We start from the raw sequence: 27,649 nt of genomic DNA on the forward strand, positions 1-27,649 counted from the left end.
CTTACTTTCGGCTGTATGTCATGGGATTTTCGCTGGCGACATCTACAAGCTTAGCGCCAGGACTTTGCTGCCGCAATTGTGGCACCTTGAGACCCGTGACCGAGAAAGAACGCCTGGGGTCCTTCTGGAAATCTTGTCCAACATGGTGAACCGCGTTACTCTCACGCCTGTCAATGTTGCTCTGCATGTGCACCGGCAGATTCTCGCGCTCCAGTCCCGAGAGACTTATTTCAAAAGAGTGCCGAACTTGGACAGCTTCGCCGAAGTAAGTGTTTATACGTTCCGGCGAGGCTTGGGCCAGATAACCTCTGCGTTGGAACAAGAGCTTAGCAAGAACAAGAACATCACCATCTTGCGCTCGGCCGAAGTCAAGGATGTCGTGTTCAACGACAGCAAGAATCAAGTGTCGGTCACGCAAACGCCAGCTGGAACCACCTCAAACTATGATTATGTGGTTTCAACTCTGGGTCCTCGAACACTGAAACAGTTTCTCACCAGCAGCGCTCAAACGTCGGGCTCAACGCTGGATCCCAAGGTCACAAAAGCCTGTGAACACAGCGACTGCTCCGTCAATGTCATGGTTATCAATCTCTACTACAACAATCCAGACTTGCTGTCCCCCTCACTGAGAGGGTTTGGCTATCTTATTCCGCGCTCTGTGCCACTCGAACAGAATCCTGAACGAGCACTGGGCGTCCTATTCAGCTCCGAAACATCGGGTCGGTCTGATGCAGTTGCCTCTCCTTCTGACGGCTCTTACTTTGAGTCTATTGACAGCGACCCGGGTAGCCCACTGGATCCGGATCCACCACATGGTGAATCAGGCCCTGTCTTGCAGGACACCGCACCAGGCACGAAGCTGACGGTCATGATGGGTGGGCATTGGTGGAGTGAATGGGCACCAAGCGACCTTCCTACTGAAGAACAAGCAATCGAAATGGCGCAGACTCTATTGAGAAGACACCTCAACATCATGGAATCTCCGGCCGTGGCCAAAGCGCGGCTCAATCGCAACTGTATACCACAGTATCCTGTTGGCTATGCTCAGGACATGGCCACCATTCATGAAGCAATAACGTCCACCTTCCACGGACGGCTAAAAGTCGCAGGTCCCTGGTGGCGAGGCGCTCCGGGAATGAGTGACTGCGTCCTTTCTGCTCGCGAATCAGCTTGGGCGATTCGCGATAAAGAGGACGAATACACAGGGGTGCAGGGGTACACGCACGAGGCATGGGCCAGGACTCATGTCCCCACCAAAACAACCTCTACTGAGCGCATGGAGTGAGAGTTGAATCGACCGCATGTGTGCAGTTTCAAACGTTTTACGGCGAATCGTCCTTGCTCTAGACGATAAAACTTGGGATTGTCAAGAGGAGCCAACCATGCGACACTTTAGAGGCAAGAACTGCAATGGCGACGAAGTGTTTTATCACCGTCGATCGACTCTATAAAATAGCGAGGTCTTGTGGAGGATTTTATAGTGCGTGAGCCCACATATGTGGTCGACCGCCTGTACAACATTTCAGCCTTTTCCTTGCCCAGAGAATCCGAGTGAAGAACGAGGAGGAGGCTCTTGAAAAAGTTCTTGACTGAGCATATATGTACATATCAGATGTAGAACCGACACCTATCTACAAAGAGGTATTCCAACAATCATTCATCCAGTCAGCCCTGGGGAGCTGCGTCGGTACTGGTATATGTAATGCGTCGTGTCGTCAAAAGCTGTGGGTCTTTAGTAGGTACTACCTAGTTAGTGCTGGATACAGTACAATACGGTACATGCAATGGAGTAGGCAGGCTTGGTAGGCAATGATCAGATAACGTCGCGTGAACGAGTACGAACGAGAACAAGTACAGGTAAAAGTACAAGCACACGTACACGTGCTGTAGGTACTGAGACAAATGTGAAATGTGGTGGATTGGTGGATTGGCTAACCGGATCTGGACTGTATAAATCAACTGTACTGTATCCTTGGAGTTACAAGTATAGGTAGGTACATAACAAGACAAGGAGGTATAAAGGTGGGTCTGAATAGATATCGGTGGCCTCACCAAGCACACTTTCCCAACTGAAAGTATAGACTCTGGACTCGAGGACTCGAGTACTTGTACATGGCAGGTAGGTACATACATACAAAATCAGAGGTGAAGAGTGCTGGTAGAATTAATGCAACGCTAATATATAAGGTGGAAGACCATCCATCCTCGGAGAGTATGCCCGCCCCGTGCCGCCAGAGTATCCCACGACAGATACCACCCCATAAGAATGCCGCCAGCTGTCATGACAAAGCCACCCATTCCCCCCCCTCCTCCCCCCAACAAGATGCGATGCGATGTGATGCTCTGCTCTGAGCGAGACTCCCCGTTCCCTAATTATTAGCCATCTTGAGCAGATGTCTCAAGCAGATCCGCTTGCCCCGTCGTCATGTCGCGTCGTGGCGCCGCCCCCTGATCTCAGAAAAGCAAAATCCATCCGCGCAAAACGCCAGATGTACACCCCTTTCCCTTTTCTTTTCGGTTTGTTTATAGTGATTCGTTACACATTAAAGCAGTCTATTCTCCCCCGAGTCGCTTGTGTCTGTACGCTGTATGGTCGCGCTGGCGGATGCCCTCAATAGTCATGATAAGGCTCAAAAACTCCGTGGCTTGAGGCATAGTCGCTCGTGACCGTTGCTGCCTTTGCAGACGTGGGGCCGAGAGAATGCTGTGCCCATCCTGTGCCAGTGGCTTGTGCTCGACGTTCTGTAGTGTATAACGTCAGGTCTTGTTCTAAAGCAAAGAACATGATACATGAAAGGGGGAGAAACTTACCTCTCTCGAAATCTCCCCATCTTTTCATCAGGATCTTTGAACTATCGAATTCACCTTCAGCTTCCCCGTGTCCGCCAGATTTCTTGGTCTCTCCATCAGTCTTCCTGGTATCTCCCCAGCTGAAGTCGTCAAACTTCCAATATGCGTAGGCCGGCAGAACGAAATTCCAGATCGGTAGAGAGAGCAGGTAGATACCCATCCATGCGACATATGACCAGCTGTGCGCCGTCATCACAATCAGCACGGCGGGAAGACCTAGAATGAGCCCCAAAAGAATAAGAGGAATGACCGGAACTGGTTTGGCCACGATGGAAATGATGATCAAATAGAACGTAAATGCGATGGCCGCCGGTAATACAAGGGTGCCGATCAACTCGATAAAGACAACAAATTGCATGCTGAAGCAAAATGTACCGCAGAGGTCGCGTACAAGGACAAGTTCCATCAGGTTGTGGACAGTAGAGTTGATCCAACGACGCCGTTGAGATAGAAGAACCTTGAACTGGTCCGGCACAGTCGTCTTGCACACTGCCTGAGGGACAAAGACTTGTTTCCGCTTGGGGAAGGTCTTGAGCATGAGTGTCGAAAGGTATCTGTCTTCGCCCAGCAGCAGAAGATTCTTTTTGTGCAGTGTATCGACGACGTTTTCCGAATAGTGCTCCACGATGTCGGGGTTAGCCAGGATTGGGACCCAGTAGTTCTGCCCGCCCTTGGGTGATTTGATCCGGTACATGCAGAAACACCCAGGCAAGCAAGTGACACCGCCAAAGACAGATTCAAAGGACTTGGACAGATGATGCGAGATGAAGTATTCGAAGACCTGGATCCGTGAGACCCACGATTGTGTTTTGTTCGCGATCTTCGTTTCACCGCAGAGTCCCATGATTTCGGGATCCTTGACCATGGCAGAGACCATGTGTGTCAGACTGTCAGGATATACCTTGGTGTCGGCGTCGACCATGAGAACCATTTCGTAAAAGTCGGGTGACATGCCCGTCACTTTCCAGAGACCGTTGAACATTTCATACTCGAGTTCAGTCATGCGCTCATCAAACATGACCTTTTGGAGGAAGGACATCAAAATGATCTGACTGTCACGCTTGCCTCGGTTACCAGGTTTAGATTTGCCGGCTTCTTCAGGGGTTCCGCATTTGACAACCACTAACATGGGCACTCGTTGCTGCTTGGTCGGATCGATCTTCGAGTTCGGACCATAATCGTAGAATCCAGCGTAAACCTTGGCCATGTTGTGCCGTTTTGAGCCGCTGGATACAGCGACATATGAAAAGGCCTGCACGTCTTCAGGAAGAACGACAAAATCACCCATCATGCTGAGGACAATCTCCGGGGTCGACAAGTCGTTCCCCTTGCCCTTGATCAAACCATCACAGATCACCAAAATTGCTTTATGACTGTTAGGGTAGTCGGTCGTCGCAACAGAGTCCAGCGTGGTTCGCACACCATCTGCGTCTTCCGAGTATGCAGTGACCAAGCATATAACGTGAGCGAGGGGGTAGCCAAATGGTTGCCACTCAGGAGGTGGTTGAGGAACCACGTTCTCGTGAATGAAACCAACAGGCCCACCAGGTTCGAGGGAGTCCATCACAGCTGAGTACCGGGCTTCCTGACCTGACAGGAGAAGGCTGGATCTGCTAGCACCAACGCTCATCCGAGAATTGACGTCCAGAGTGTTCTGACTACTGTTGAATCCGCTTTTGTAAAGGCCATTTCCTGGCTGAATCAATCGGGCATTGGAAGACTGACTGGTCATCGTAGTTGGAGGTGGGCGATTTGTTTTGGACAGACGCTCAACAGCATAAGGGCTGGTGAAACGAGATGTTTGAGGGAACAACTGACTTCCACGCTTACTGGCCCGCGCATCGGAGCCGGAGATTGTACTTGCAGGATCAGTGATTTTTGGAGCCGGTCTGTAGATATCGTCGGCCCAGTCCTCGATCTGCTTGGCCCTCTTTTTCGGATCAGATGTCTGCGAAGTCTTGGTGGCCGCAAACTTCCCAGCCAAAAACCATTGAAAGGCCACGGCGAGGAAGAACTTGACCAACACGACGGCGAGGATAAACACCAACGAGACGTAAAGGACAACCTTTGATGCAATACACCCAACCGTCTCGGTATCAACCGAACCCACTTTGGCAATCTGGGCCAGACACTTGCCAACCTTTTTATCCGCAGCAGACTGTAACACATGGGTGATATCAGTACCACGAATTTCGGCACTTTCTCGCATGTCGTCAAATTGTTTTGGCCAGACCACTTGACTCTCGTTGAACCACCTCAACAAGTCCAGATCAATCACGGAACCCGAATACACCACCAGATTTCGACTGGTGTTCTTGAGATCGTCCCAAGTGAAGAAGACTTCTCCCGCTTTTCTCAGGCTATAGAACGTATTTCTAGACTTGGCGGTAGTGTGGCAAGCATAGCCCAGATAATAGGGGTTGGTGAGGTTTGGCGGCGACGAGCCGTCCTGATTGAAGGCGTTGCAAGGAAAATACCAAGCAAGATCTCCATCGGCATCCGTAGGCACATCGGAACCGGGTGCGAGAGTGATGAGACCTTTGCACTCTCCATTGACTTTTTGAAACATGAAACTTCCGTCTTGACCACCATACTTGTGCGGGAGGTCGTAGAGGACATTGCTGTCGAGAGGAACTCCCCGTGCTGCAGGGTGCATGGAACCATCAAGATTGTAGGCATCTCCGTGGAATATCATGTAACCACGATCAACATGGTTGATCTTCAATCTCAGTCCCGGGGCCGGGCAGACTGCCCGGGTGAAGCCGAAAGTTAGGAAACCAACAAAGCCGGCAATGAGCAAGATGATGCTGATCAAACCGACTTTCTCTCTCCAGGCTCGTTTCTGGGCCCTTCCTGGCATTCCGCAACAATGTAATATGAAGTTAGGGGCCCAGAAAGTGACCACGGCACAGTACACATTCCAAGCACTTGGAGGTTTGAGCTTTTCTATTTCTTTCAGCCGCCTCTTCTCTTCGGCCGTCATATCGCGAGTGTCTTTTCTAACCAGTTTTCGAGGTTTTCTCTTTTTGCCGACAGGCTCAAGTTTCCCAGGTAGACGAGAAGTGGGTTGAGTCCCGAAGGATTCGTCGGCTGGCATGTTGAGATTGGTGCTCTCAGAGCTCACCGTCCTCTGTTCCACCAATTCTTCCACCACAGGATCGTTCCCAGTGGTGGAGGGGAAGACCTCCATATTCTGCGCATGCTTGCGATAGTGGTAGTTGGGATGATCTCGGTCTATTCGACTGCGCTCGGGACGGATCAGGGATTTCTTGCGACCGAGATCACTCTGATTCATAGGGTTTGACATGATGGGCTCCCAGTCCGCGGTTCTGGAGCTGGGTGAGGGAGGGTAGGGGTCGGCTCCAATGCGCTGAGCCGAGTATGGAGAGTTGCGTTGGACATTTGCTCCAGTCTCAAGATCGCGTAATCGTCGAGAAGGAGAGTCTCTGTAAGGAGAATGGGACTTTTCGCGAGTGGGCGAGGTAGCAGGCCGGGGCCTGAGAGGTGGTTCAGACATTGATCAGTTCTGCAGGGAGAAAGAATGTTAGTGGGTTGCCGGGGCACGCATCAATAATGTCATTGTGACAATCCTCAACATACATTTGCTGAGATATAGTTGCTCTCCCTCATAGGAAATCTCGTAGTCTCGGCCTTTCCAGTGGAAGAATGAGCGTGGGTTGGAGACCAGCGCCTGCGCTGTATCTCTGAGCAGACTCTCAAGTGTGCGACGAGAGGCTCCAAAGTATAATGCGGTCTATCGTGTATCGAATGGCTTTGCACAGACAGGATCTTTCGGTTGAGATTGCTCGTCACTTTTGCAGTTGGTTGTTGTCTGTTTGGGGGTGAAACAACGAATTGGTTGCCGAAGAAACTGCGCCTCAGATTGCGTTACTGACCTAAGCGAAAAGACAAAGATGTACGGCTTGTTCGATTACAGAGATGGTCAAACGAGAGTGGTTGAGATGACCAGAGAATGTACATGTGCTAAAGGAAACCGTTGATAGTGAGTTAGCAATACAGAAGGACAAACACGGCGACAGGTAGACACAAGAACCGGGTAACGACAAGACAAGGATCGGGGGAGGTTTGGCTGTGTCACTGTGTCGCCGTGTGCTTCGAGTGTGGAGAGGCCACAACAAACGATTCGTGGCTTGTCCGATGGAGTTCTATCCCAAGAGTCAGGATTGGCTACGTTGCGGACCTAGCGCATCATACAGGAGAAACAAGAGGCCACCCTCCAGAGGCGAATAAAGATATCCTCCGAACCCAATTCAATGTTTTTTTGCTTCAGTTTTCCCGCCTTCTCCTGAGTCCCTTGTTGACGCGTACAAGTTGAGCTAGGGACCTCCTGAACCAGTTTAGTTTTTTTTGAAGAGATCGAGTAGCTTGTATCATTGTGTGTGTTCTCGCACACAGATTTTAACTTCCAAATAGTACTCCGAAAACAGGTTGATGGACAACAAAAGATTACCGGTTCGCGCAGTCCGTGGTGAGATCTCGTCTGGTCCAACTGCGCATGTGAGAGGCTCGGTTGTGGCTAAGCAGCACACCAGTGATGCTCTCTCATCGAGTATTTTTAAACACTGGTGTCCCTTACATAGAGTTGCGCTTGTCTGGACAAATCAACCTATCACCATTTACCTTTGTTGAAACTACCACACCCATCAACTTGAGTAACTCGCCGCTGGTGTCGATGCCGTAGGGATGGAATCGAGTTGAGCTAAGATGGGACGGCGGATCTGCACCTCGTATGGTAACGATGATTTGTGAGTAGATGTATACAAGTAGATGTACTCGGTACGGGAGGATTGGACCACCAGAACAATGTCTCACTCTTCCGAGGGCAAAAAAACATGACTTGCCGTATAGAGGATGGATTCATGCTTGTACATACTTGGTACATGTTCGTGCTCCCCGATATGATCGAATACGGGCCTGCAGTCATCCGGAAAGGAACAAATTGGTGACTAGTACGTGCACAGCGTCACTCATCTGACCACCCTTGCACGTTGTATTTGTGCCAGGCGATGCGGCGGCCAGCCTGAGTTTGGGGTGATTGTGTACTCAGTAGCATGGACTCGTAACAGGACAGTGTGTGCTGGATCGTTTTGTTAGTTGGGTTTGTGGGCTTGCCGCGCCTTTCCGAAGCCAATTTTCAGTTTCATTGCCGTGGACGTGGATCCCTTACCTAGCAGGGTAGTGTACTCATCTGAGTAGGTACAGTACCGAGTACAAGAGTCAGGGAATAATAATGAACCAGGTTCTTCTCCAGGCGCCACATAGGCAGCCTCTTCCTCGGTAGGTACCACACCACACAGTCAGTAACTTGGAGGCGCCTGCGAATCCCTCCAAGCTTGCATCACCTGCCAACTCGTAATGGCGGGTGGGCCGACGAGAACCTCGGGCACGCCCGTACTTTAATTCGCCCCCCAATGGGCCACCCTTGCTCGAGACTTGGGCAGCCATGGGTGCCTAGTCCCCTTGGATCTGGGTCAGAGCCAGGAAAGATCTCCTGCATGCTCCATTCTCCCTGCATACGTATGTGTGTGTACCGAGTATGCCAGACATGCATCTGCTTTGGTGCTACCCAGGGGACAAAACAAATCCCAGTGGACGTCAAAGGGTCTCGGTTTTGTTTGCAAGACAAAGCGTCCACCTATTTTAGCCACGCAAATAAAGACGGCGCCCGCTGTCCGTCTGTTAGAAAAAGGGGAACGGGCCCTCAATAATAGGAAAAGCCAGGGAGAATAGGCACGTCAAGTACAAGGCAGTAGTCATTCCTAGTCTAGTAGTCGTCGAAGAGATGCCAGCAGTGGGGATGTCTAACTTGCTCTAGCCCTCTACCACCCTCGCTCCCTTACCAGCATCTCCTCCATCGAAATTCTTAGCCGTGGTCACACTCAATTCACTCACTCTCGTCCCTCTCGTCCCTCTCGTCCCTCCCAACCCTCCACCCTTCCTTTCCGAATTGTTTCGCTTCCTTGTTCATACTGAGCCGTGCATCTGTGCTTCATTCTGTCACTTTCCCGCTGCTGGGACGTCGTGTCGACCTCTGTTCCTCTCTAAACAAGCATTCTCTTTTGGAGCCCGCGCCTCAAGCTGGCGGCGCTACATAAAACACTACAGCATTCCTTCTAAGACCTCTTCAGCGCGGGCCCTCCAGGAGACCAGCCCCCCTGTTGCTTTCGTTTTTATTACGGTCGGGAAATTCACATTCCAGAGTCTCGCCAGCTGGCTCTTTTTTGACTCTGCAACCACCTATTCAGTTGTCCGGCGAACGAAACTATCCTCCTTGAGCCAACCTTGCCTCACTTCCCATCCCACGAATCTCCTCCAGATGTCGGTATTCTAGGATACTCTCCTCTGCGTCAAGATGGCTGAACTAGCGAGCCATCCTCTCCCTCCGACTCCCCCACCTGCCATCTACTCTCCTCCTCTGCGAAGCGAGAGTCCTCGGATCATGGAACCTATGGAAGAGCGGGGAAATGTAAATGTGTCTACATTCAAGCAAGGTAGTTCTCAGTCGAGACAGATGAGCTATCCTTCGATATCCATGTCTCCAGCGGACACAAGACCAACAGACGATGTGCACGCTCTCGCAGATGCTGCTGCTGGAGTGCAAATTCACCCTCCCGAAACCGCCATGTCCAGAACTCCTGATCCTGTGGCACCAAATAGGACACTGACTCCTCAGCCGTCCTTGCATCTCGATCCCAATAGGCTCTCACCGACGCCTCAGGCAATGTTTCGAGGGCGACCTGGAGATGGTGAGCCAGTGGTTGCTGACCATCGAAGGGTTTCCTCAGAAAATTTGTCTTCGAGGGACGGCATCGAATTGACACCGTTTCAAAAGAAGTCCATGCGGCACGCGTCAACCTCTGCCATTGAGTCAGATATCCCTGCTGCCACTTCGGAGCCATTGCGGTATCACCACCAGTGGGCAGAGGATGCCGAAATGTCAGCGTTGAACAAGCGAGCCTCGAGGTTAACCGTTGCCACTGACGGCTCTGGAGGAGACAGCGTTCGCAATAGCATCTATGGCAGAAGCATGCAAAGACCTGATTCGGGATTCTCGAGCACATCCGACTTCCGCGGGCGGACCAACTCACCACATGCCTCTCCCGCTGGTCGACCTGTCTCGCGCGGTTCTAGGTCACCCGATACACGGCCACTCTCTTACGTCGATCTTCTGAATGTCCCATATCCCCAACCTGCGCCGAGCGGAGCAGAAAATCTGGTGAACTCAGGTCTCCGGTCGGTTGTGGGAGCCAATGCCTCATTAATGTCAACGAGGAAAACACTGGACATGTATCGAGCAAACGTTAAAAAGACCCAGGACCCTGCTGTGCAATACGAATTTGCAATTTTCATGATCAGCGCGGCGCAAGAAGAGGGTTTAGAGTCTGACACAGTATCGGACGCGGCACATTCTGAGAAATCACATACATCGGTCCGCGAGGATCTCCTAAAGGAGGCAAAGCATATTCTGCAAAGACTGGCAGACCGATCATACCCCTTTGCCCAGTACTACCTCGCAGACGGGTACGCCTCGGGTCTTTTCAACAAGGGCAAAGAAGACTGGGAGCGTGCGTTCCCACTATTTCTGGCGGCGTCTAAACACGGTCATGCCGAGGCCGGGTACCGCACGGCATTATGTTACGAGTTCGGTTGGGGGTCACGGGTGGATGCAGCAAAAGCGGTTCAGTTTTACCAACATGCTGCGAGCAAGAATCATCCCGGTGCCATGCTTCGGCTGGGACGAGCATGTCTAACGGGCGACATGGGGCTGACCAAGCGATATCGAGAAGGTGTGAGATGGCTGAAGCGGGCGGCGGAATCTGCCGATTTCCAGTACAACCAAGCTCCTTTTGACCTGGGATGCCTACACGAGACAGGCTTCGGTCCGGATGTGTTCAAAGACGAGGCGTACGCTGCCCAACTATACACTAAAGCAGCCGATCTAGGGCACGTCGAAGCGAACTACCGACTCGGCGAAGCATATGAATATGGACAGCTGAACTGCCCTCGAGACCCGGCTCTCAGCATCCATTTCTACACCGGAGCTGCTGAACGTGGCCATGCACTGTCACAAATGGCGCTGTGTGCATGGTACATGGTGGGGGTTCCCAACGTCCTGGAGAAAGACGAGGTCGAAGCTTATGAATGGGCCAAAAAAGCAGCTGAACAGGGCTTGGCCAAGGCGCAGTACACTGTTGGCTATTTCACTGAGATGGGCATTGGATGTCGCCGTGACCCGCTCGAGGCAAACGTCTGGTACGTTCGTGCGGCGGATCAAGGGGAAGAGAGAGCCAAACATCGCATTGCCGCCATCCGGGCAGCCGGTGCAGGAGCAGATCCTCTCACGGCGGCAGCTGGCAAAAAGGCAGCGTTGACCACCAGTAAGAGCACGGGGAATATTGGACCTCAGGGTGAGAGAGCCTCTTTTTCCTTTGGCCACTGAAGACTTGCAACGCTAACATGGATACTAGCAGAAGGAGAAAAGAAGAAGAAATTTGGGATCTTTTGAGATGGGGCACAAACAAGCACCAGCATACCGCGGGAATCCACCAATATTTTGGGATATAATCCACATTATGGCTGGGAGACTTGTCATTTGCATCAACATGGGCTACTGCGTGGGCTGGCCCTGTATTGTATCGAGGGGCAAAGCAGGCGAACGGCGTACACCTGGATTGCTTGCCTTTTCAAGGGCCACGATCAGCCAATGTACGAGGGGAAGAGAAAGAGAAAAGAGACACTTTTTTCAAACGAAGCGAAACGCGAGAGGGTGGACGCATGATGTCGGCATTTCAAAGCATAGCGAGGCTGGACACAAAACAAAAACTCAAAGAGAGATGTGATGTGAAGGTTAATCATGCATGGTCAGAGATCCCCAAAAAATGTCAGAGGGAACCATCACATCAGACAGAGAGAAAGAGAGAGCTGACGATGAAATAAAATTAATTGGATGGATATCTTCTCTGGGCGGTGGGTGGAAAGATGGGCATTTGATGTGTATGAAACAGGTTATTACTGTGGCCATGTTTCATTCGAAGGATTATGTTGTTTGCTAATTGCTACTGCTGCTTCAACATCAACATGTGGAAGAGAAGACAAGAGAAGAATGACATGCCTGATACGATACGATATGATACATCAGCAAGACAGAGAATTGCTGGTACTTTGGTACTTGTAAGCCAGCTCAGCTCAGCTCAGTCCAGTCCAACCCCCTTCCGAGACAATGTGTCAATCAAAGGTCTCATAAGGACAAGAACAACTGATACAGATGTAGATGAAGATGCAGGCAGCGTCGCGGTCTTGGACTTGTACTCGTACTCGATATAGGCTCAAGAGTTTACGTGGATACCAGGGCACTGTGGTGGAGGGTTATATGGAGATAGGTATGAAACTTGTATATTAATACATATATCGCTTACATAAACAGTCACATGACAGGCCCACAGGGTCTCGGATACAACATATCCAAGACATCACGTGCGCATGCCCTTCAGAGATCACCCATTTCTGGCAACGAGAATAATCAATGAATCTTTCTTCCTTCCTTTGTCCGAGTTCCCCATTGAAAAACGCCATTTTCTGCAAATGCATCTCGCTTTTGTCCTGATCTGGGCTGATCTGATCTGATCTGACTTGAGAGGCTGACATGACCTCAGACTCAGCTGAGTAAACGCCACACTCCGATTCCTTCTATGCCCTGCTCTGTCATCCGCCTCCACCCAGAAAAGGGGGTGACAAAAACTTCCCAGCAAAAAAGAGTAAATGGTAATGTCGCTGTGATGACTCCCCTTTTTGTTCCCCAAAATATTCTATCAGGTAAGGTCTTTTGATGAAGAGGACCCGTTCAAGCCCCGAATTCTTCATTCTCCCTTGTTGAACTTTGCGCGGATCTTGGCGCCAAAGTAATAAAACGAAAACGGAATGAGAACCATGGCGACGCCGATAAAGGCGAGCAGCCAGCTGGCCCACTGCAGACCCAGGCGGTGGTACATCTGGGTGGTGAAGAGCGGGAAGGCCGCGCCGCCGCCGCTCCGCAAAAACACCTTGGCGGCCAGCGCGCTGGCGGCGTATTTCTGGTACGAGTCGATGATGTAGTTGTTGACCGAGTAGTAGCACAGCACCATGCCGAACCCAAAGGCGATGCCGCTCGACGCTGGGCCGACCCAGATGATGCCCCGGTACGAGGTGGCGCCCAGGATGAACAGCGAGATGGGGATGAAGGGCGCGCCGACCATGGCACCCATCAAGCGGTCCTCGGCCGTCGGGTCGCGCAGATGGCAGATTTTCTTGAATTGTTTCTCAAACTGTGGTGTCGCTACCAGCGCAAACGCTGCCCCGATGATGATGGGGATGAACATCAGCCCAATCTCCCCGTCGTTGTACCCATAGAGCTCGCCGAAGATGACCGGGTATGCGAAGAAGAAGGCGTACAGCATCGCGTAGATCAGCACAATGTACATGCACATCAAGTCCAGCACGGGCTCCGTCAGGATCATGTTGATCGGCCGCACCAGCGATGTCTTGACCACCTCCCTCAGCGTCAGCTTTGTCTTCTCCTGCTCCGTGATGATGTTCGGGTCGCCTGTCTCCTTGCGCAATCGTGCCGCCCGACGCTTGAGGATCACCGGCGCGTATGTCTCGGGGATCAGTCCCATTACCACTAGCATGAAGCCCGCGTAGCCCAGATTGACCCAGAACAACAGGTTGAGCCGACCTGTGCCGATGTTGATCCAGCCTGACACGATGGGACCAATGACAGGACCTGCGTATGGTGCCGCGGCAAAGTAGGCGATGGCCATACCTCGCTCTTCGATGTTCCAGATATCCGCGATGGTGCCGCCGGCAAGAGATAGGCCGGAGCTAGAAAATACACCGCACAAAAATCGTGAGACCAGCAGACCGCCGATGTTGGGCGACAGCGCGCACGGAATGTTGAAGATGGTGTACAGGAAGAGCGAAATGATGTAGACCGGTTGTCGGCCGATGATCTCGGACAGGGGACTCCACAACAGAGGGCCCACGGCAAAACCGCAGACCATGATGGAGCAGGTCAAGATGGCGACTTCGAGCGAGACGTTGTACCTGTCTTCAATGAGTCCCAAGCCACCCGTAACCACCGACGAGCCGAATGCGACGCAGACGACCAGAGACGACGCGGCGATGGTAATGTACCACCGAAAAAGCCGCGACCAGTTGTGCGGGTTGTCGGGGTCGTTGATTTTGAAGGTGACGAATTCGACCGGTTCCTCGACTCCTTGCTTTTCGAGGTCCGGCTCTGAGGGTGTGCTGACACGAGTCCGCCGCCGTGAAGCTACCGTTGTGACTCTCGATCGGATCTGCTCGAGGGTCTGCTGGGGTACGAGACCGGTCTCTGTCTCGAGCGTGTATTCTTCGGGGAAGATGGGCTGCTCGGGACGGCCGAGCTCGGGATAGTTGGGATCGAGGGGAGGAGGTGTTTCTGAGATGCCACGCTCTGCTAGAGTCTGTCGGGTCTCTGTGCGGAGGAGCTGGAGGTTGAGAGTTTGGTGTTGTGCGAGTTCAGGGCTGTGAGGGCCCTCGGGAGGATTCTCCCGCGTGACTTGTCGAGACATTGTGTGTGTGAGAGTGTGTGAGGGTCAGAGGGTGACAGGGTGTGTTTACTTCTTGCCCTGTTGTGGTAAGTGATTGGTATGGTGGTACTTTTTGCGTACAGTGCAATTGAATCGTGTCTCAATGCTATAACAGCAACAGCGAGACCAGCGGCAAAGGGCGGACATGCTGTCTCATATATACTTCAATGGACTCGTCGGGCAAAGCAAGGCTGCGTCTGCGGTTTGAAGTCATCCCATATGATTTTTCCGCATCTGGTGAGCCGACATTTCTCCGCCGACGTATCGCCGTGCGCGATTTTGTCTGGCATCTGGTTGGGACGAATTGGACCAAGCAGAGCCATTCAGAGACCAGCGCACAACGTCATCGCCAATCCATGGTTTCCCAATGTGGCCTGGTCTCACTGCGCGTTGCTGCACTCTCTCTCACTCTTCTGCATCTCACGACCCCCTGTACAGCACATGCTTTTTCTGTGGCTCGCCTGCTTCGCGCACATTCTCCCGGATGGTACCTGGCCTCGCAAACGTTTGGCCGCACGTCAAGCGATTGGCTCTTCTCGTGCTCTTTTTGCGGTAGACTGCATCCAGAACCCCCTTATCGGTGTCAACAACCTCATGGTTACAGATTTGATTTTTTGGTTGTTGAGACACTTACGCCTCTCGCTTTCCTCATGGCGTCCACATGGCGGGTCAGCGTGAATGGCTACTAATGATGAGATAGGCTTCAATGCGCGAGTCCTGCAAAACCTTCTCCTCTCCAGTCCTCGTCCTCTCTCTGTGCCACAAAGTCCATGTCACAGGCTTGCGGCAAGCTGTGGAACAGATTTTCCCCCGCAATGCAGATCTTCAGAGACAGGGTCGACGTTATCCTCATTCGGAGACAAAGGATCGAATCGAGGCATATAGACAACCAATAGGATGTCTCCCATCCGGCCAGCGCCGCCGACTGGTCCCAGCTTTGGGAGAGTTGGGAAAAATCACTAAGCACCACTCGTGGCACAGATGCCTCGGTGAGACATCCCTTGGACCTGGATAGGAACGATTGACATAAGCTCCTCTTGCCAGATTCTCGTCAACTCCCTGGTTCAAGGAAAGATGAGTAACCCAGATGCGTGAAGCCACACAATCAAAAACGAGCATGGCCTGAACGGATTCCAGGATTGCAGGTCACGCCCTTGTCGTATGAGGGCTAAAAGAGAGTTGCGCTGGTCTCTCTGCGACAAGGTTTGCTGGGCACCAATTATTTGGCACCATAAATGGCACCTCCCGCTCGGGACCGACTCGCCCTGGGCTGGCCCTCTTGAGGGGGAGAAGTCCTTGATCTTGGGGGCCTGGTTAATAATCTGTTTCATCTCTTCCGGACTACGTAGGATCTGGCTTGCAGTGTTCGATGATGTCGTTTCCCATCCTGTTCCAAGAATCTGCGCCTGGCCAGCAGATGCAGAAGCTGTAAGGTGCTCTTTCCTGGGTAGTCTCTGTTGGGAAGATGCTGCATATTTTGGGCTATTCCAGGGGTGTTCCGTCTGTCTCTTCTCGGGATGCAGCGTAACGGACCAACACCGCTTAATAGTTGGATCGAAATCATTGACACTGGGCGGGGACCCGAGGTCTTGATCTACCCGCCAAGTCTCACAGATTTGCACGCAGTCATCGATCCTTCCCTCACGACCCAGAAACTATGCCATTGAGTTTTCTCACTCCAACCTCTTAGTGAATGTGAGTTGTGTCTCGACTGGTTCTTGACCATCTATGTACATAGGCTAGGTCCGGTATCAACCAAGTCCCCCCCTCCTTCGAAGACGACGTCCCGGTGTCAACAAGACGCGACCATGTCCTCCCACCCAGTCGTAAAGAGTCGCAATACACAGATGAAGAAAATCACGGAGAGTTCAAGGATGCAAAACCCTTTTTGTATCTTTCAATCACTCGAGTCAACTAAAGAACCGCCTCAATCCGACTGACTTGTCGCACACGTCCTTGGCCTTGCCCAGGGAATCTTCGTTTGACCCTTGTGGACGAACCATGTCCCCGTAGAGCAGCCGACCTCCATTCCTACGACGTACAAGTACATGCAAGACATGTGCAGGCGAGAATCTTCTCGAGGACTCAATGGGCCATAACCAAGTCATATGAGGGAGCGGAGCAAGACTCACGAGAACACCCACAAATCTCTCGGCTGCAAAGCAAAGAACAAGCTCCATGCCGAGTTGGACAGCCATAGTACATATGCCCTCGAGGAGAGTGAGCGCAGCAGGAACAAGCATCAACGAGGACAGAAGCTGTGGCATTGACAACCCCATCTACTTAGATCTACCTGGAGGTAGTGGTTTAGGTCCATGGGCTTGGGGGACTGGTTGTAGTGAAAAGAAAAAAAATGCCAGGCATCTGTACCAGCACCGTAGAATAAGAAGTCGCATTGCAAGATTTGACTCGATTCTCGTTCGTGTGCTTCGAGCAGATATATTCGAGGAGTGAGTCAGTCACGTTTTTGCAGTGAGACTCGACTCTCACCTCCGTACTATCTCCCTCTGGTCGATTTACTATACACAAAAACTATAAAAGAAAAAAGGACCAAAGTGTGAGTTCGATGCTAGATATCTCCGTCGCCTACCATACAAAGTTGTGTACTGGAGTCACTTCATCTAAAAGCGACATACAAGTACAAACAAGGAGAGAGAGAAAAAAAAACAAAAATAAGGACGCTATCCGCCTGAATGTGGCGGCACCCGCTGTGAACTGTTAGAATTATTTTTCCCCAGAGATATTATGATAGATAGACGTACGAATCGAACCGGGATCGGATCGGAGCTGGACACGCCTCGAGCGTCAACTCGGTAAACGAGAGACAGGCGCAAACCACAACGATACATGCTGACCATTACACCATGCCACCGCCCTGATTTCAGGGCAATTTTGGTGACTCTAATATATGTCCTGATTTTATTGTGGTGCCGAGGTATATGCGGGTCTTTGGTGGGGAGCTCGGCGACTAGGTGCCGAATGAGCGACTACAAGTATCGAGACTTTGTGCTGCTATTGTGCTGCTAATTGTGCATGTAAGATCCATCTTATCTTATCAGTCCAGTACACAAAGCATCAACGTCGCATAGTGGTAGGAAAACTCCGTACATGTGAGTGTCAGGATTACTTGAAAAGCGTACAAAAGTGAAATATTGGGGCTCAGAGGCGGTACTTGGTCATTATGGCTCATAGTCTGGTGGAAAAATCGCCCAGCGACACTTCTCAACTGCTCCGTAAATCTCCAAGTAACATAAGGAACAGGAGGAACGTGTAGACAAGGGAGAGACTCGCCGGCGGCATGAACAACTCCCTGTTCATACCGGGACTAGCGTCCTGAAGGAATCCATAGAGGACATGCCCAGAATGGCGGGATATGCATGTGCCCTTTCCTTTGAGGATCTTTGTAGTAGTTGATGATTCCAGATTCAATCTCGGGCACGACGACGAGACTCAGCTGAGTCACCCTCAAGATCGACTTCAGAGCCAATACTAACACCGGGGTATAGGGGTTCGGGTAAATCGTCGGGACGAGGACAACGACAACCGTGCTGGCGTATCTGTTGACGGATGCCCTCGATTTACTGTTTCCCGTTTGACCTACCTCGGGCGCTTTGCTCATCGAGTGTGTATATCGAGTGCTGGAGACACCTCTCTCCTATTGACTGACCCAGATATGGATGAGATGCCATCCAGTCGTCTTGGCACCACTCTTGAAACTTGTGCAAGACAGTTCAGTCTCTGTAATGGCGGCGTTGTGTTTTCATTGCAAGCATCAACTTCGACGTCGACATTTCAATATCACCCCTTTGAATTCCCGCGGTTATTCTTCGATCCAAAGGGATTGTTCTCAGCTGCAAAAGTTGCGCTTGGTACGTAGGTCGACCGATAATCAGGAGCGTCAGTTGTATTTCAAGGATTCTGCAGGACCTAAAGCTCCGTTCGACTATACAGGCCACGAGGATGAATCTTTTGTAGATTCGTTGCTGATTCGAAGGAACTGGATGGACATAGCGAGACTCAGAGAGTAGCATGGGCATAATAACGAAACACGGGGGCCGCAAGGATGTGGCGCGGCTAGCTGGTCGACCCCTGCAGTCAATCTTGTGCAAATTTGACCATACTCATTCACCCGCCTCGTGCCACCAAGAGTCAGGTCAGGATCGGCACGAATGCCTCTCCAAGGTGGCAATTTTCAATCAATGAGGATCGCTTGAATCGTGCGGAAGGTAGCACAGTCGGTTTCCGGATCAGCTTGACTCGCAGATGCACCACTGGGTTGTAATAGTACCACAAAAAGGGACAGCCAACTTTTACCTCGATTTGGGAACGTCATATTCGAAAACTCAATATACCTTGTAGAACACTGAGTTGATAATCCGTCAGCTATAGTTGAAAGCAACCGCCCTAGGGCCATGTGTGGACGGGCGAGATGTACGAGCAAGAGTATAGCACCACCCGATCCGTGGACCGAGAAAGGGCTAGGATCCCGATATACTCGCCTCGCCAATTACCTAATTGAAGGTGTTCTTGGCTTGATGCAAGGCGATATATTCGGAATTGATACCTACGCCCCCTTGTCTTTAGGTATCCAGGTTTTCTGAGTGGCTTCTTCGGTTTCGTGTCGTCCGTGTGTTCCGGGAAATGCCAGCGATGCAACGTCGTCTGCATATTCCTGCCCAGAGTTGTTCCAACATCGGCACTGTTTTTGGCACGTAAAGAGCTCAGGTTGATGTGATGTCTGATCTAGACCGACCCCGAATTCAGTATCAGGTCTTGAATCCCAGTCCGGAAAGCAGGGAAATAGTGGCGATTGATGGTGAAACAGCTACCACGGCCCCTCTTATTGCACCACATTCTTTCGTGTGGATCTCTGCAAGCTGTGGTTGTCACTTATGTGTGACACTTCACCCCAATGATTGACCCACACTAGGCGTCCCGTTAATTTGGCACCGCACTATTGCTCGACCAGACACTTTGAGTTCCTGCACGGAGGAGGCCGAAATGTTATTCTGTCTGATGATAAGGTTGGTCTAGACCGCACGAACAGACGATCAAATGTCACTGACCAAGAATCGTTAGGACAATCATCGATTGAAAATCTCAATGGCGCGGGTATGCTCGCCGACGGTGCTACAAGGAATGGGGAGGCATGCAAGGGACTGGAGTCAGGCTAATGTACTTCAGGTGGCTTTGGAACAAACGTAAACCATTGTGCGCATGATTCCAGGACACGAGAGCTCAGCCGCCCTACCACAGCTGATGAACGATACATTGAGCACAAGGAAGAGCCAGGGCTTGCGGGGAACAGATACAACAAAAAGTGACAGGTAGTGAAATGTATTGAAAAGCAGCTGGAGCAGGGGTGTCAATGACCAGTGAAGTGGATGAATGTGGGAGGAGGTTGCATGAGGGCGCAGGATGGCGCAAGTATGGCGCACACCCAGCGCAGGAAGCACCGCAGATTTGTGACACTAGACTAATGATCCACCGCACAACTGCACTCAATTATACGGCGCATCACAAACTCCATGCGCCTCATCCCACCATTTTGAAACTTTCGACCTCGACCATGCACGACACGCATCCACCAGAGGGCTTCGCACTCGCCGAGAGCTACCCGTTTCCATCCACTCGTCGAATATGGACACGCCGGGTTGCCTCAATTCTCGGCCGTTTGGAGACCCAGGTCGGAAGCCTCGCACCATCTGCCGGACAGGCATTCCCCGTCCATCCACTCTGCACCAATAACTAACCTCCCACTTTGGCTGTTGGACTCTGCAATCGCTTGCGATTCCTACAAACAGCTATATGCTTGTCGCTCAAGCCCTGCTTCCTTCTGATCGAAAGCACCAAATATGACAGTAAACGCCGCCTCTTTGCCAGCGTGATTGTAACGTTCTTCACTTGTCTTGTGTCCAAGATGCCTCGAGAGTCTGTGCCGGACCGTAACAGCCGTCCAAAACGCAACAAGACGGAATTGGCTTGTGACACGTGTCGCAAGAGAAAGTCTCGATGTGATGGGGGTCGTCCTTCATGTTCCCACTGCGTGTCCACGCAGCTGGAATGTGTCTATCGTCCTCCTTTGGTCAGCCTGGAAACGTAAGTAGCCTCGCCAATCGCTGCCTGAAGAGAGGACCGTTACACTGACTCGAATCCCAAGAGACGCATCTCTACTGGTTCGTCTCACACACATTGAGACGCGGCTACAAGCCCTTGACCATGGTCGCATAGATTCCGCCTCTGCGGCTTCTCCTGTTCAAGAGACTTCCATTCTCAAGCTTTGGCCACAAGTGCCACAGTTCCACCACGCTGCCGCACACAAAATGTTCAACTACTGGACAAACCTTCGGCTCAACCTTGATATTCCCGGTTTGGAGCCTCTTGAATACGTCGGCCGAGTGGACGACAACGACACAGGTCTCTTTAGCGCAGGTTTCGAAACCCCAGTTGCCGCAGAGATTTCTGCTTCCGTCGTGGTCAAAGGTATCGAGTCCATGTTTGCAATCATGGACAATCTGCCTTTCGTCCTGAGGCATCTCTTTTTGTCTGGGGGACTGGCGAAAGAAGTGTGTCTCGACTTATTTCATCAACATTTACAGGCTCCGCCCGGACACGACGTCATCCTAGCCTTCAAGATGCAATCCATCGAGGAGCTCCTCGTGCAAGCCATTGCTCTCAAACACATGGCCATCGTTACAAGGGAGACGGTGCTGGGTGACAAAGCAGATCTCTCCTTCCGGCATGCTCTTCAACAGATGTGGGTGGTGCAAGCTCATCAAAGCCCGCAGGCACTGCCCTTCAGATTCTTGTTTGTCATCATGCTGCTCTACCTGTACGGAAGACCATATCATGCCTTGGGGATCCTACAAAATCTTGAACCACTCGTCTATAATACCGCCCCTAAACCTGACGATGGCTTGTAAGAGTCCGTTCGAAAGCTTGTTTAGGACATCACTGACTACGTCTCCAGTGCTGCCAAACTCCAATATGAAGCTTGCCTATACCAGTATTATCTCCTAGAAAGGTATCCCAAACTGATTTTCGTTATGGTTACGTTCTAATGTCGGCCAGCGATATCCTGAGCGAAGTGGATGGAGTACCGTCAGAGCGCCTGCATGCCATCATTGTCACTGCCCTCACTCAAGACATGGTAGTCACCTTTCCAAATGTATTTACGAACGCACCAATTGCGACGTCGGTCGAGAATTATCATTCTCGGGAACTCCAGGCACACTTGCAGCTCAGGGCCTATATGAACACCATTCTAGAACACATGTACAACATCGATCGAGCCTACTGCCGCCCAAGACATGTTGCGGTGGTTGTTACCGATATTGCCCGGCGTCTGGATCTGTGGTACTGGACCCTTCCCCTGACTATGAGATTTCCTCGACACCCGTCGTCCTTCTGTTTGGCCTCCGAAGATATGTCGCACATCATGGTAAGCCAAGAATCCTTTTCTGCCACGCACGATTCTCATGCTTCCAGGACGAGTTGAGTTTTCGATACTACGCAACTATATTCCTTGTCAATCGCCCTATACTGTACCACGTGCTGCACGTGAAATATGAAAACGCGGTCAACTCCTCCAACCCTGATCCTCCTGGATACGATCCGATCCAGGATTCGTGGGTGTTCGAGTCTTGCCACAACTGCGTGCAGAATGCGACCATGATTATTCTTCTGCACTCGAGAAGACAGCAAACCGGCCGCCACGAATATTTGGAGAGTTGGTGCAATCTCCAGCACCTTGTTGCCGCATATGCAACCATCCTTCAGGTTCAGACATCGGCGATCTCAATCCTTCTACAAGGCTATGGAGATCCGGATCACTTACTTGACCTTGCCGAAGTTGTGCTTGAGAATGGCTTGAACAGGCCTGCCAACATTCGCGAATCGTTGGACATCCTTAGAAACATTCGACAAAACTTTAAGAGGAGTGCACCACCCACTCCATGGACGGGCAATGGCTGTGCGGCTTCACCCGTTTACTCTGTCACGAGCCACAAGAGCCAGGTCGGCCATCAGAGCTAGCGCTTCGTTACTTTAATCTAACTTATTCGGAATCTCGGTACCATCAGGGAGTATTTCCCGATCGTGTTGATCGCCAACTCCTCCAGCAGGTCAGCTCTCATCCAATCCATCCCCCGGACGGATGTCACTTTCTGAGATGACACCACCGTTCTTTGCTAGTCTAGGTGCCAAGCTCAGTTTGCCCAGGACAGCAAAGGAGGAGGCTCCGCCAGCCGCGGGAATATTGTTGGCCAGCCCCTGTTTGCACGCAAATGCCAAAATTGCAAACTTGATGGCTTCCTTGAATGGGGCAGGAAGCCCATATTCATCGCTGATGCGAAGATCTACACCGTGTAGGGCCAGCATCCCCTTCAGGTGCCTCATGAGCGTCTCGTTCTTGGTACCACCTCCACTGGCAACGACCGTCTTTACAGCCGCTTTGGGCAGAATGAATTCAACAAGCGATCGCTCGATTGCCTTTGCCGTGAAAAGTGTGAGAGTCGACAACAGATCCTCGGTCGATGCAGTTCTGTAATCGTGCAGGATTGTGTCCACATGCTGGCCCCCGAAGTCCAGGCGCCATGCCGAACGAGGTGGTTTCCGGAGGAAGAATTGGTGACCTTCAAGCCTCTCCAAAAGTGTAGGAATCACTTGGCCTCTGGCTGCCACTGCACCCCCAGCATCATATGGCTTGCCTTCTCGAACTTTCATCACATGGTCGATCATCACGTTGCCCGGACCAGTGTCAAATGCCATCATCTTCTGCCGTTCTGCGGCAGCAAGTTGCAGATTGGCAATGCCACCGATATTTAGGGAAACGACGGGCCCTTCATTGCGGAATGAGCAGAAATCGAGATACTGCATGAGCGGCGCCCCTGAACCTCCCAATGCATGGTCAATCGGGCGAAACTGGGTGACAGTTGTGACGTTGGTCAGGGCTGTGACAACACCGGACTCGACGATGAAAAGACCGCATGCAAATCCACCCTTTGTCCATCGATCAACCAGGCTTTGGCTCGCGCTTGCACCATATTCTTGTTGCCTGTCTCTGTCGGGAGGCTCTTGGTAGACTGTTTGGCCGTCATAACCGACAACATCAATATCTTCTGGTACCATTCCCACCTTGTCGAGCAACTTGTTGGTTATCTCGGCATAGGCGGCACCTGCAGCATAGTTTAGCCTGCACAGGTCAAACACCGGGAGGTCATTGGAGAAAGCCCGCAAAATATCGGACTGCAACTCCTCTGGCCACGGTTCAGAGATGCCGTGTATATACCTTGGACGACTCGGATGGCCATCTGAGGCAATATCGACACTACACAGAACAGCGTCGATTCCGTCGAAAGAGGAACCACTATTAAGCCCAATGATATAAGGCATCCTTCCAGTATTTATAACGGCGTTCGCGTGAGAAGCCTTGTTGGACTGGTCAAAACCAACTCAAGCTCAAGTTTCAGGAACAGAGATCGACCGGAGGCTGTTCTTGTAACGTTTACGCCCCGTAGCTTTAGGAGATTGTTGGCTCAACAGATACAGAGCGGAACTATGGCGGTGCTATCTGGATTCCGAACCATATGCCGACACCACGGACTTTTGTTCCCAGGGTCTTTGGGCAAGCGAGCAAATTTCCCATCGGCGAATGACAAGAGAATCACTAGGAGAAATCAGTCGGCCCGATTGGAGGTCTACCAACAGGTGCATTTTTTGTACTCATATACAGAGAGAAGGGCAATACATATGGCAACATATTTCGTCCACAACTGGATGTGTTCGGTTGTTGTTTTCGGAGCTTCCATCCTTCCCCGACAGCAAGCAAACTTTGCTCAAGGCTGATAGAGGACCCATCCTATGGTTTTTGGCGCGAAATATGAAGGTGGACAGTACAAAGCTGTCTGCGAGTGAGAGTGGACGAGATGGTGACATGACAGATGAGAGAAGCCCACATCAATGTGGGAGGGACCGAACGCAAAGATCTCAAAAGATTACCGCTTGGCCGTGTTTCTCATCAGCATCATTCATTCGGCATGCAATCGGGCCAGAGAGAAGACAAGAGTGAGGCAACACTGATGCTTCTCTTGGACAACCATGTCCGGTGAGCTGGACCCAGATGTTACGGTCTCCTGGCAATTTCAAAGCGGCAGCGCCATGCGTCCTGTGCCTGTTCCACCATCACCACCAGCTGGTCACCATCTCTCATATAGAGGCAAGCTTGGAAGACATACCTTTGGGGCCCCTGTCAGCCATTCTTCATTCCGTTGTGTCCGTTCGTCGGCGGGTCTGGCCAGAGGGGCAATCCTAGGGCATGCTAGGCGAATCCCCAAAGCCCTGCAAGTCCAGGTCAGGCCCCCTATCCAACCAAGTTGCGTCTAGCCCTGAGATCCCCAAGACCTATCAACGCCTGTACCAACCATCCTTCGCCATCCGAACTCAAAACATCCTTGCTGTGGGTGACGCCACTACCCGGTACCAAAATCTCTGCAGTCTAGGCCGTGACCGGTGGCAGACATCTAAGCTGCGTGAGTGCTAACCACCACCCACGGTCTTTACCATCTTGGGTCAAAGCACCGTACGAGGTATTGCTACCTATCATGATAGACATTGAATGGTCCCGCTTGCACCTGTTCCTTTTGTACAAATATCAGATTGACAACCCTCTATATTATCTCCATGTCTCGGACAATTGTTTGCACGGCAGCTGGAAACCGAAGATGCCATGATGAAGATGCAGTTGTTCAACATCAATTGGGGCCATTACAGATGGGCCATCTTCTTCTGTGCTGTCTCCAGCCTGGGTGCGCTTTGTTTTGGGTACGACCAGATATACTACACTGGAGTCTTGGGGATGAAAAGATTTGTGCACGACTATGGCACTACCCATGATGAGGAGGGAGGCATTGCCTTGACTACTACCTTTCTCTCCCTCACGGCCTCGATCATTTACGTGGGAGAACTTATCGGTGCCCTCCTCGCCGCTCCGATCAATGACTTCTTTGGCAGAAAGGGCGTCTTTCTTTGTGCTTCGATTTGTATCATTGCCGGTGCCATCACGCAATGTGCCGACCAGGGCTCCATGGGAGTCATCTGCCTGGGTCGGATACTGATCGGTCTCGGGATTGGTCAGTTTACAGTGACATGCCTCCTGTATATTGGGGAGGTTGCACCGCAAGCCATTCGAGGTCCGGCTCTAATGATGTTTCAATTCATGCAGTCGTGCTCTCAACTTGTCGGCTCAGGGATCACACAGGGTACGGAATCCATCAGCACCACTGCCTCATACCGTATTCCCATGGGGTTGCTGGCTTTGCTGCCGCTGGTGATGCTCGTGGGGCTGATCTTCATTCCCGAATCTCCGGTCTGGTACATTCGACGAGGTCAATCGGAGAAAGCCGCGAAAGCGCTCATGAAGATCAACCGAAGCATGCCAGGATACACACCTGACGACGATATCGCAGCCTTTAATGACATGGTCGAGACCGAACGACTTCGAGAAGCAACGACATCGTGGATGTCACTGCTGAGAGACCCCATTGAACGACGAAAGCTCATCTACTCATGCGGTGCAATGGTGGCGCAACAGATCAACGGCATTCAGTTCTTCTACTCGTATGGGGTTGTATTTGCACAGTCTATCGGCATCAAGCAAGCCTTTACGATTTCCGTCATCACCAACACGCTCCAGGTCATTGCGGTGGGCATGTCGGTCCTGCTTGGCAACAAAGTACGTCGTCGCTCGAACCTCCTGGTCACGACTATCATGATGGTTGTGGCATATCTCATCATCGGAGGGCTCGGAGCTGGACCGTACACAAAGACTAGTTTTAGCACAACCATCGTGGTCATCTCATACATTGTCATTGTGGCGTTCAACTTTGGCCACGGTCCGCTCGCATTCACTATCGCCACCGAGATGGCCGTGGGACGCAACCGCAACAAGATCATGAGCTCGTCGATTGTCTCGTTCTTTTTCACGGTATGGGTGATCGCCTTTACAAGCCCGTATATCTACTACAACGGCGGATTGGGTCCTATGTTGGGCTTCGTGTACGCCGGGACCACGTGCATAACGCTTGCGTATGTGTGGTTCTGTGTCGGCGAGACAACCGGACGCAGCCACTTGGAGATTGAGCTGTTCTTCCAGAAGCACCTCTCTGCGCGCAAGTGGCAGACATATCAGTTCGACACCCTCGACATCGTCTCTGACGAAGCCCGAGCTGCACTGAATATGGGGGTTGCGCGAAAGAGGACCAATGGGCAGACATTGACCGAGTTGAATGCCGGCAAGACGACGACAGAAAAGCAAGTTACCAGCCCCAGCACCGGGACTATTGACAGCAGCGCTTCTCAGGAGAAGAAGGATCAGAGTGTTCAAGAGTTGGGATGCAGAGATATCTACCGTCAACTATCCGATCTGCCTGTCCGAGGAGAATGGGTCGAGGCAAAACAGGAAGAGGTATCAAAGGTCTAGTCCCAGGGGGGTTCAGGCGAGCATCAAAAGGGGAATCGGAATGGGTTCCAATTCCAAAAAGTTGAGTAGGCGACCGCCACTTGAACGTCAACAGGGAGGGAAGATATCCGGAGTTATCGACAACCAGCCCGACTGCGTCTCAGGAGGTTTTCCGGGGATTTTGTTCTCGCTGCGGAGACGGGACAAGAGGTGAAGATTCGGACCCATTCTCCCCATCCACCCTTGGATCTTCCTGAGAAGGATCCTTCTTTCTGTGCGACGGAGGCCTTGTTCGGTTTCAAAAGTTGCGGTACCTTTTGTTGTTTGTGCTATGTGAAAGGCGTGTCGAAATGCGCGCAATGAGATATGAGATACGGGATATGGGACACGAGATACGACAAAAGGGCATGGCACGGCAAGGCTGATCAGGGCCAGGGAAAATGGATACAGCTGTATATCTACATACCTATATACGTACCTCTAGGTATCGACGTGTATAGGGACATATGTAAAAACATACGTAAATATATGAAATATGTCCTCTTTATAGATTTGGCACACGTGGTTGAAATATCGCATATTGAGTATTGCATATTGTATACCGCGTAGGTATGCATTTTTGTGATTCGCGAATACTTGAGAAAACTAAACCGGCGACCCTATTCTTCTCTCCATTCTTATCATATCATATCATATTGTCTGTGTGGTCTGGTCT

The 27,649-nt window shown here is 51.4% G+C and overlaps 7 protein-coding genes across 7 annotated transcripts; 4 read left to right on the forward strand and 3 right to left on the reverse strand.

The window, feature by feature from the left end:
* Positions 1–142: 142 nt before the first annotated feature.
* On the forward strand, positions 143–1,285 carry AYO20_05290 (hypothetical protein; the record flags this gene model as incomplete). Its single annotated transcript, XM_022643584.1, has 1 exon — positions 143–1,285. The coding sequence occupies one exon, from the start codon at positions 143–145 to the stop codon at positions 1,283–1,285; it is 1,143 nt and encodes a 380-aa protein (XP_022500452.1).
* Positions 1,286–2,611: 1,326 nt separating this feature from the next.
* Positions 2,612–6,367, reverse strand: AYO20_05291 (hypothetical protein; the record flags this gene model as incomplete). The annotated part of the gene is made up of 2 exons (XM_022643585.1): positions 2,612–2,742; positions 2,812–6,367. The coding sequence occupies 2 exons, from the start codon at positions 6,365–6,367 to the stop codon at positions 2,612–2,614; spliced, it is 3,687 nt and encodes a 1,228-aa protein (XP_022500453.1).
* A 2,856-nt stretch (positions 6,368–9,223) lies between these two features.
* Positions 9,224–11,377, forward strand: AYO20_05292 (hypothetical protein; the record flags this gene model as incomplete). The annotated part of the gene is made up of 2 exons (XM_022643586.1): positions 9,224–11,279; positions 11,340–11,377. The coding sequence occupies 2 exons, from the start codon at positions 9,224–9,226 to the stop codon at positions 11,375–11,377; spliced, it is 2,094 nt and encodes a 697-aa protein (XP_022500454.1).
* Positions 11,378–12,728: 1,351 nt separating this feature from the next.
* Positions 12,729–14,459, reverse strand: AYO20_05293 (hypothetical protein; the record flags this gene model as incomplete). Its single annotated transcript, XM_022643587.1, has 1 exon — positions 12,729–14,459. The coding sequence occupies one exon, from the start codon at positions 14,457–14,459 to the stop codon at positions 12,729–12,731; it is 1,731 nt and encodes a 576-aa protein (XP_022500455.1).
* A 5,938-nt stretch (positions 14,460–20,397) lies between these two features.
* AYO20_05294 (hypothetical protein) lies at positions 20,398–22,511 on the forward strand (the record flags this gene model as incomplete). The annotated part of the gene is made up of 5 exons (XM_022643588.1): positions 20,398–20,576; positions 20,638–21,396; positions 21,448–21,501; positions 21,549–21,918; positions 21,966–22,511. The coding sequence occupies 5 exons, from the start codon at positions 20,398–20,400 to the stop codon at positions 22,509–22,511; spliced, it is 1,908 nt and encodes a 635-aa protein (XP_022500456.1).
* Positions 22,512–22,601: 90 nt separating this feature from the next.
* Positions 22,602–23,870, reverse strand: AYO20_05295 (hypothetical protein; the record flags this gene model as incomplete). The annotated part of the gene is made up of 1 exon (XM_022643589.1): positions 22,602–23,870. One exon carries the CDS (start codon positions 23,868–23,870, stop codon positions 22,602–22,604), a length of 1,269 nt encoding a protein of 422 aa, XP_022500457.1.
* Positions 23,871–25,206: 1,336 nt separating this feature from the next.
* Positions 25,207–26,955, forward strand: AYO20_05296 (hypothetical protein; the record flags this gene model as incomplete). The annotated part of the gene is made up of 1 exon (XM_022643590.1): positions 25,207–26,955. The coding sequence occupies one exon, from the start codon at positions 25,207–25,209 to the stop codon at positions 26,953–26,955; it is 1,749 nt and encodes a 582-aa protein (XP_022500458.1).
* Positions 26,956–27,649: the final 694 nt, after the last annotated feature.

The sequence above is a fragment of the Fonsecaea nubica genome (genome assembly GCF_001646965.1).
Source record: "Fonsecaea nubica strain CBS 269.64 chromosome Unknown Scaff30, whole genome shotgun sequence".
NCBI classification, from domain to species: Eukaryota; Fungi; Ascomycota; class Eurotiomycetes; order Chaetothyriales; family Herpotrichiellaceae; genus Fonsecaea; species Fonsecaea nubica.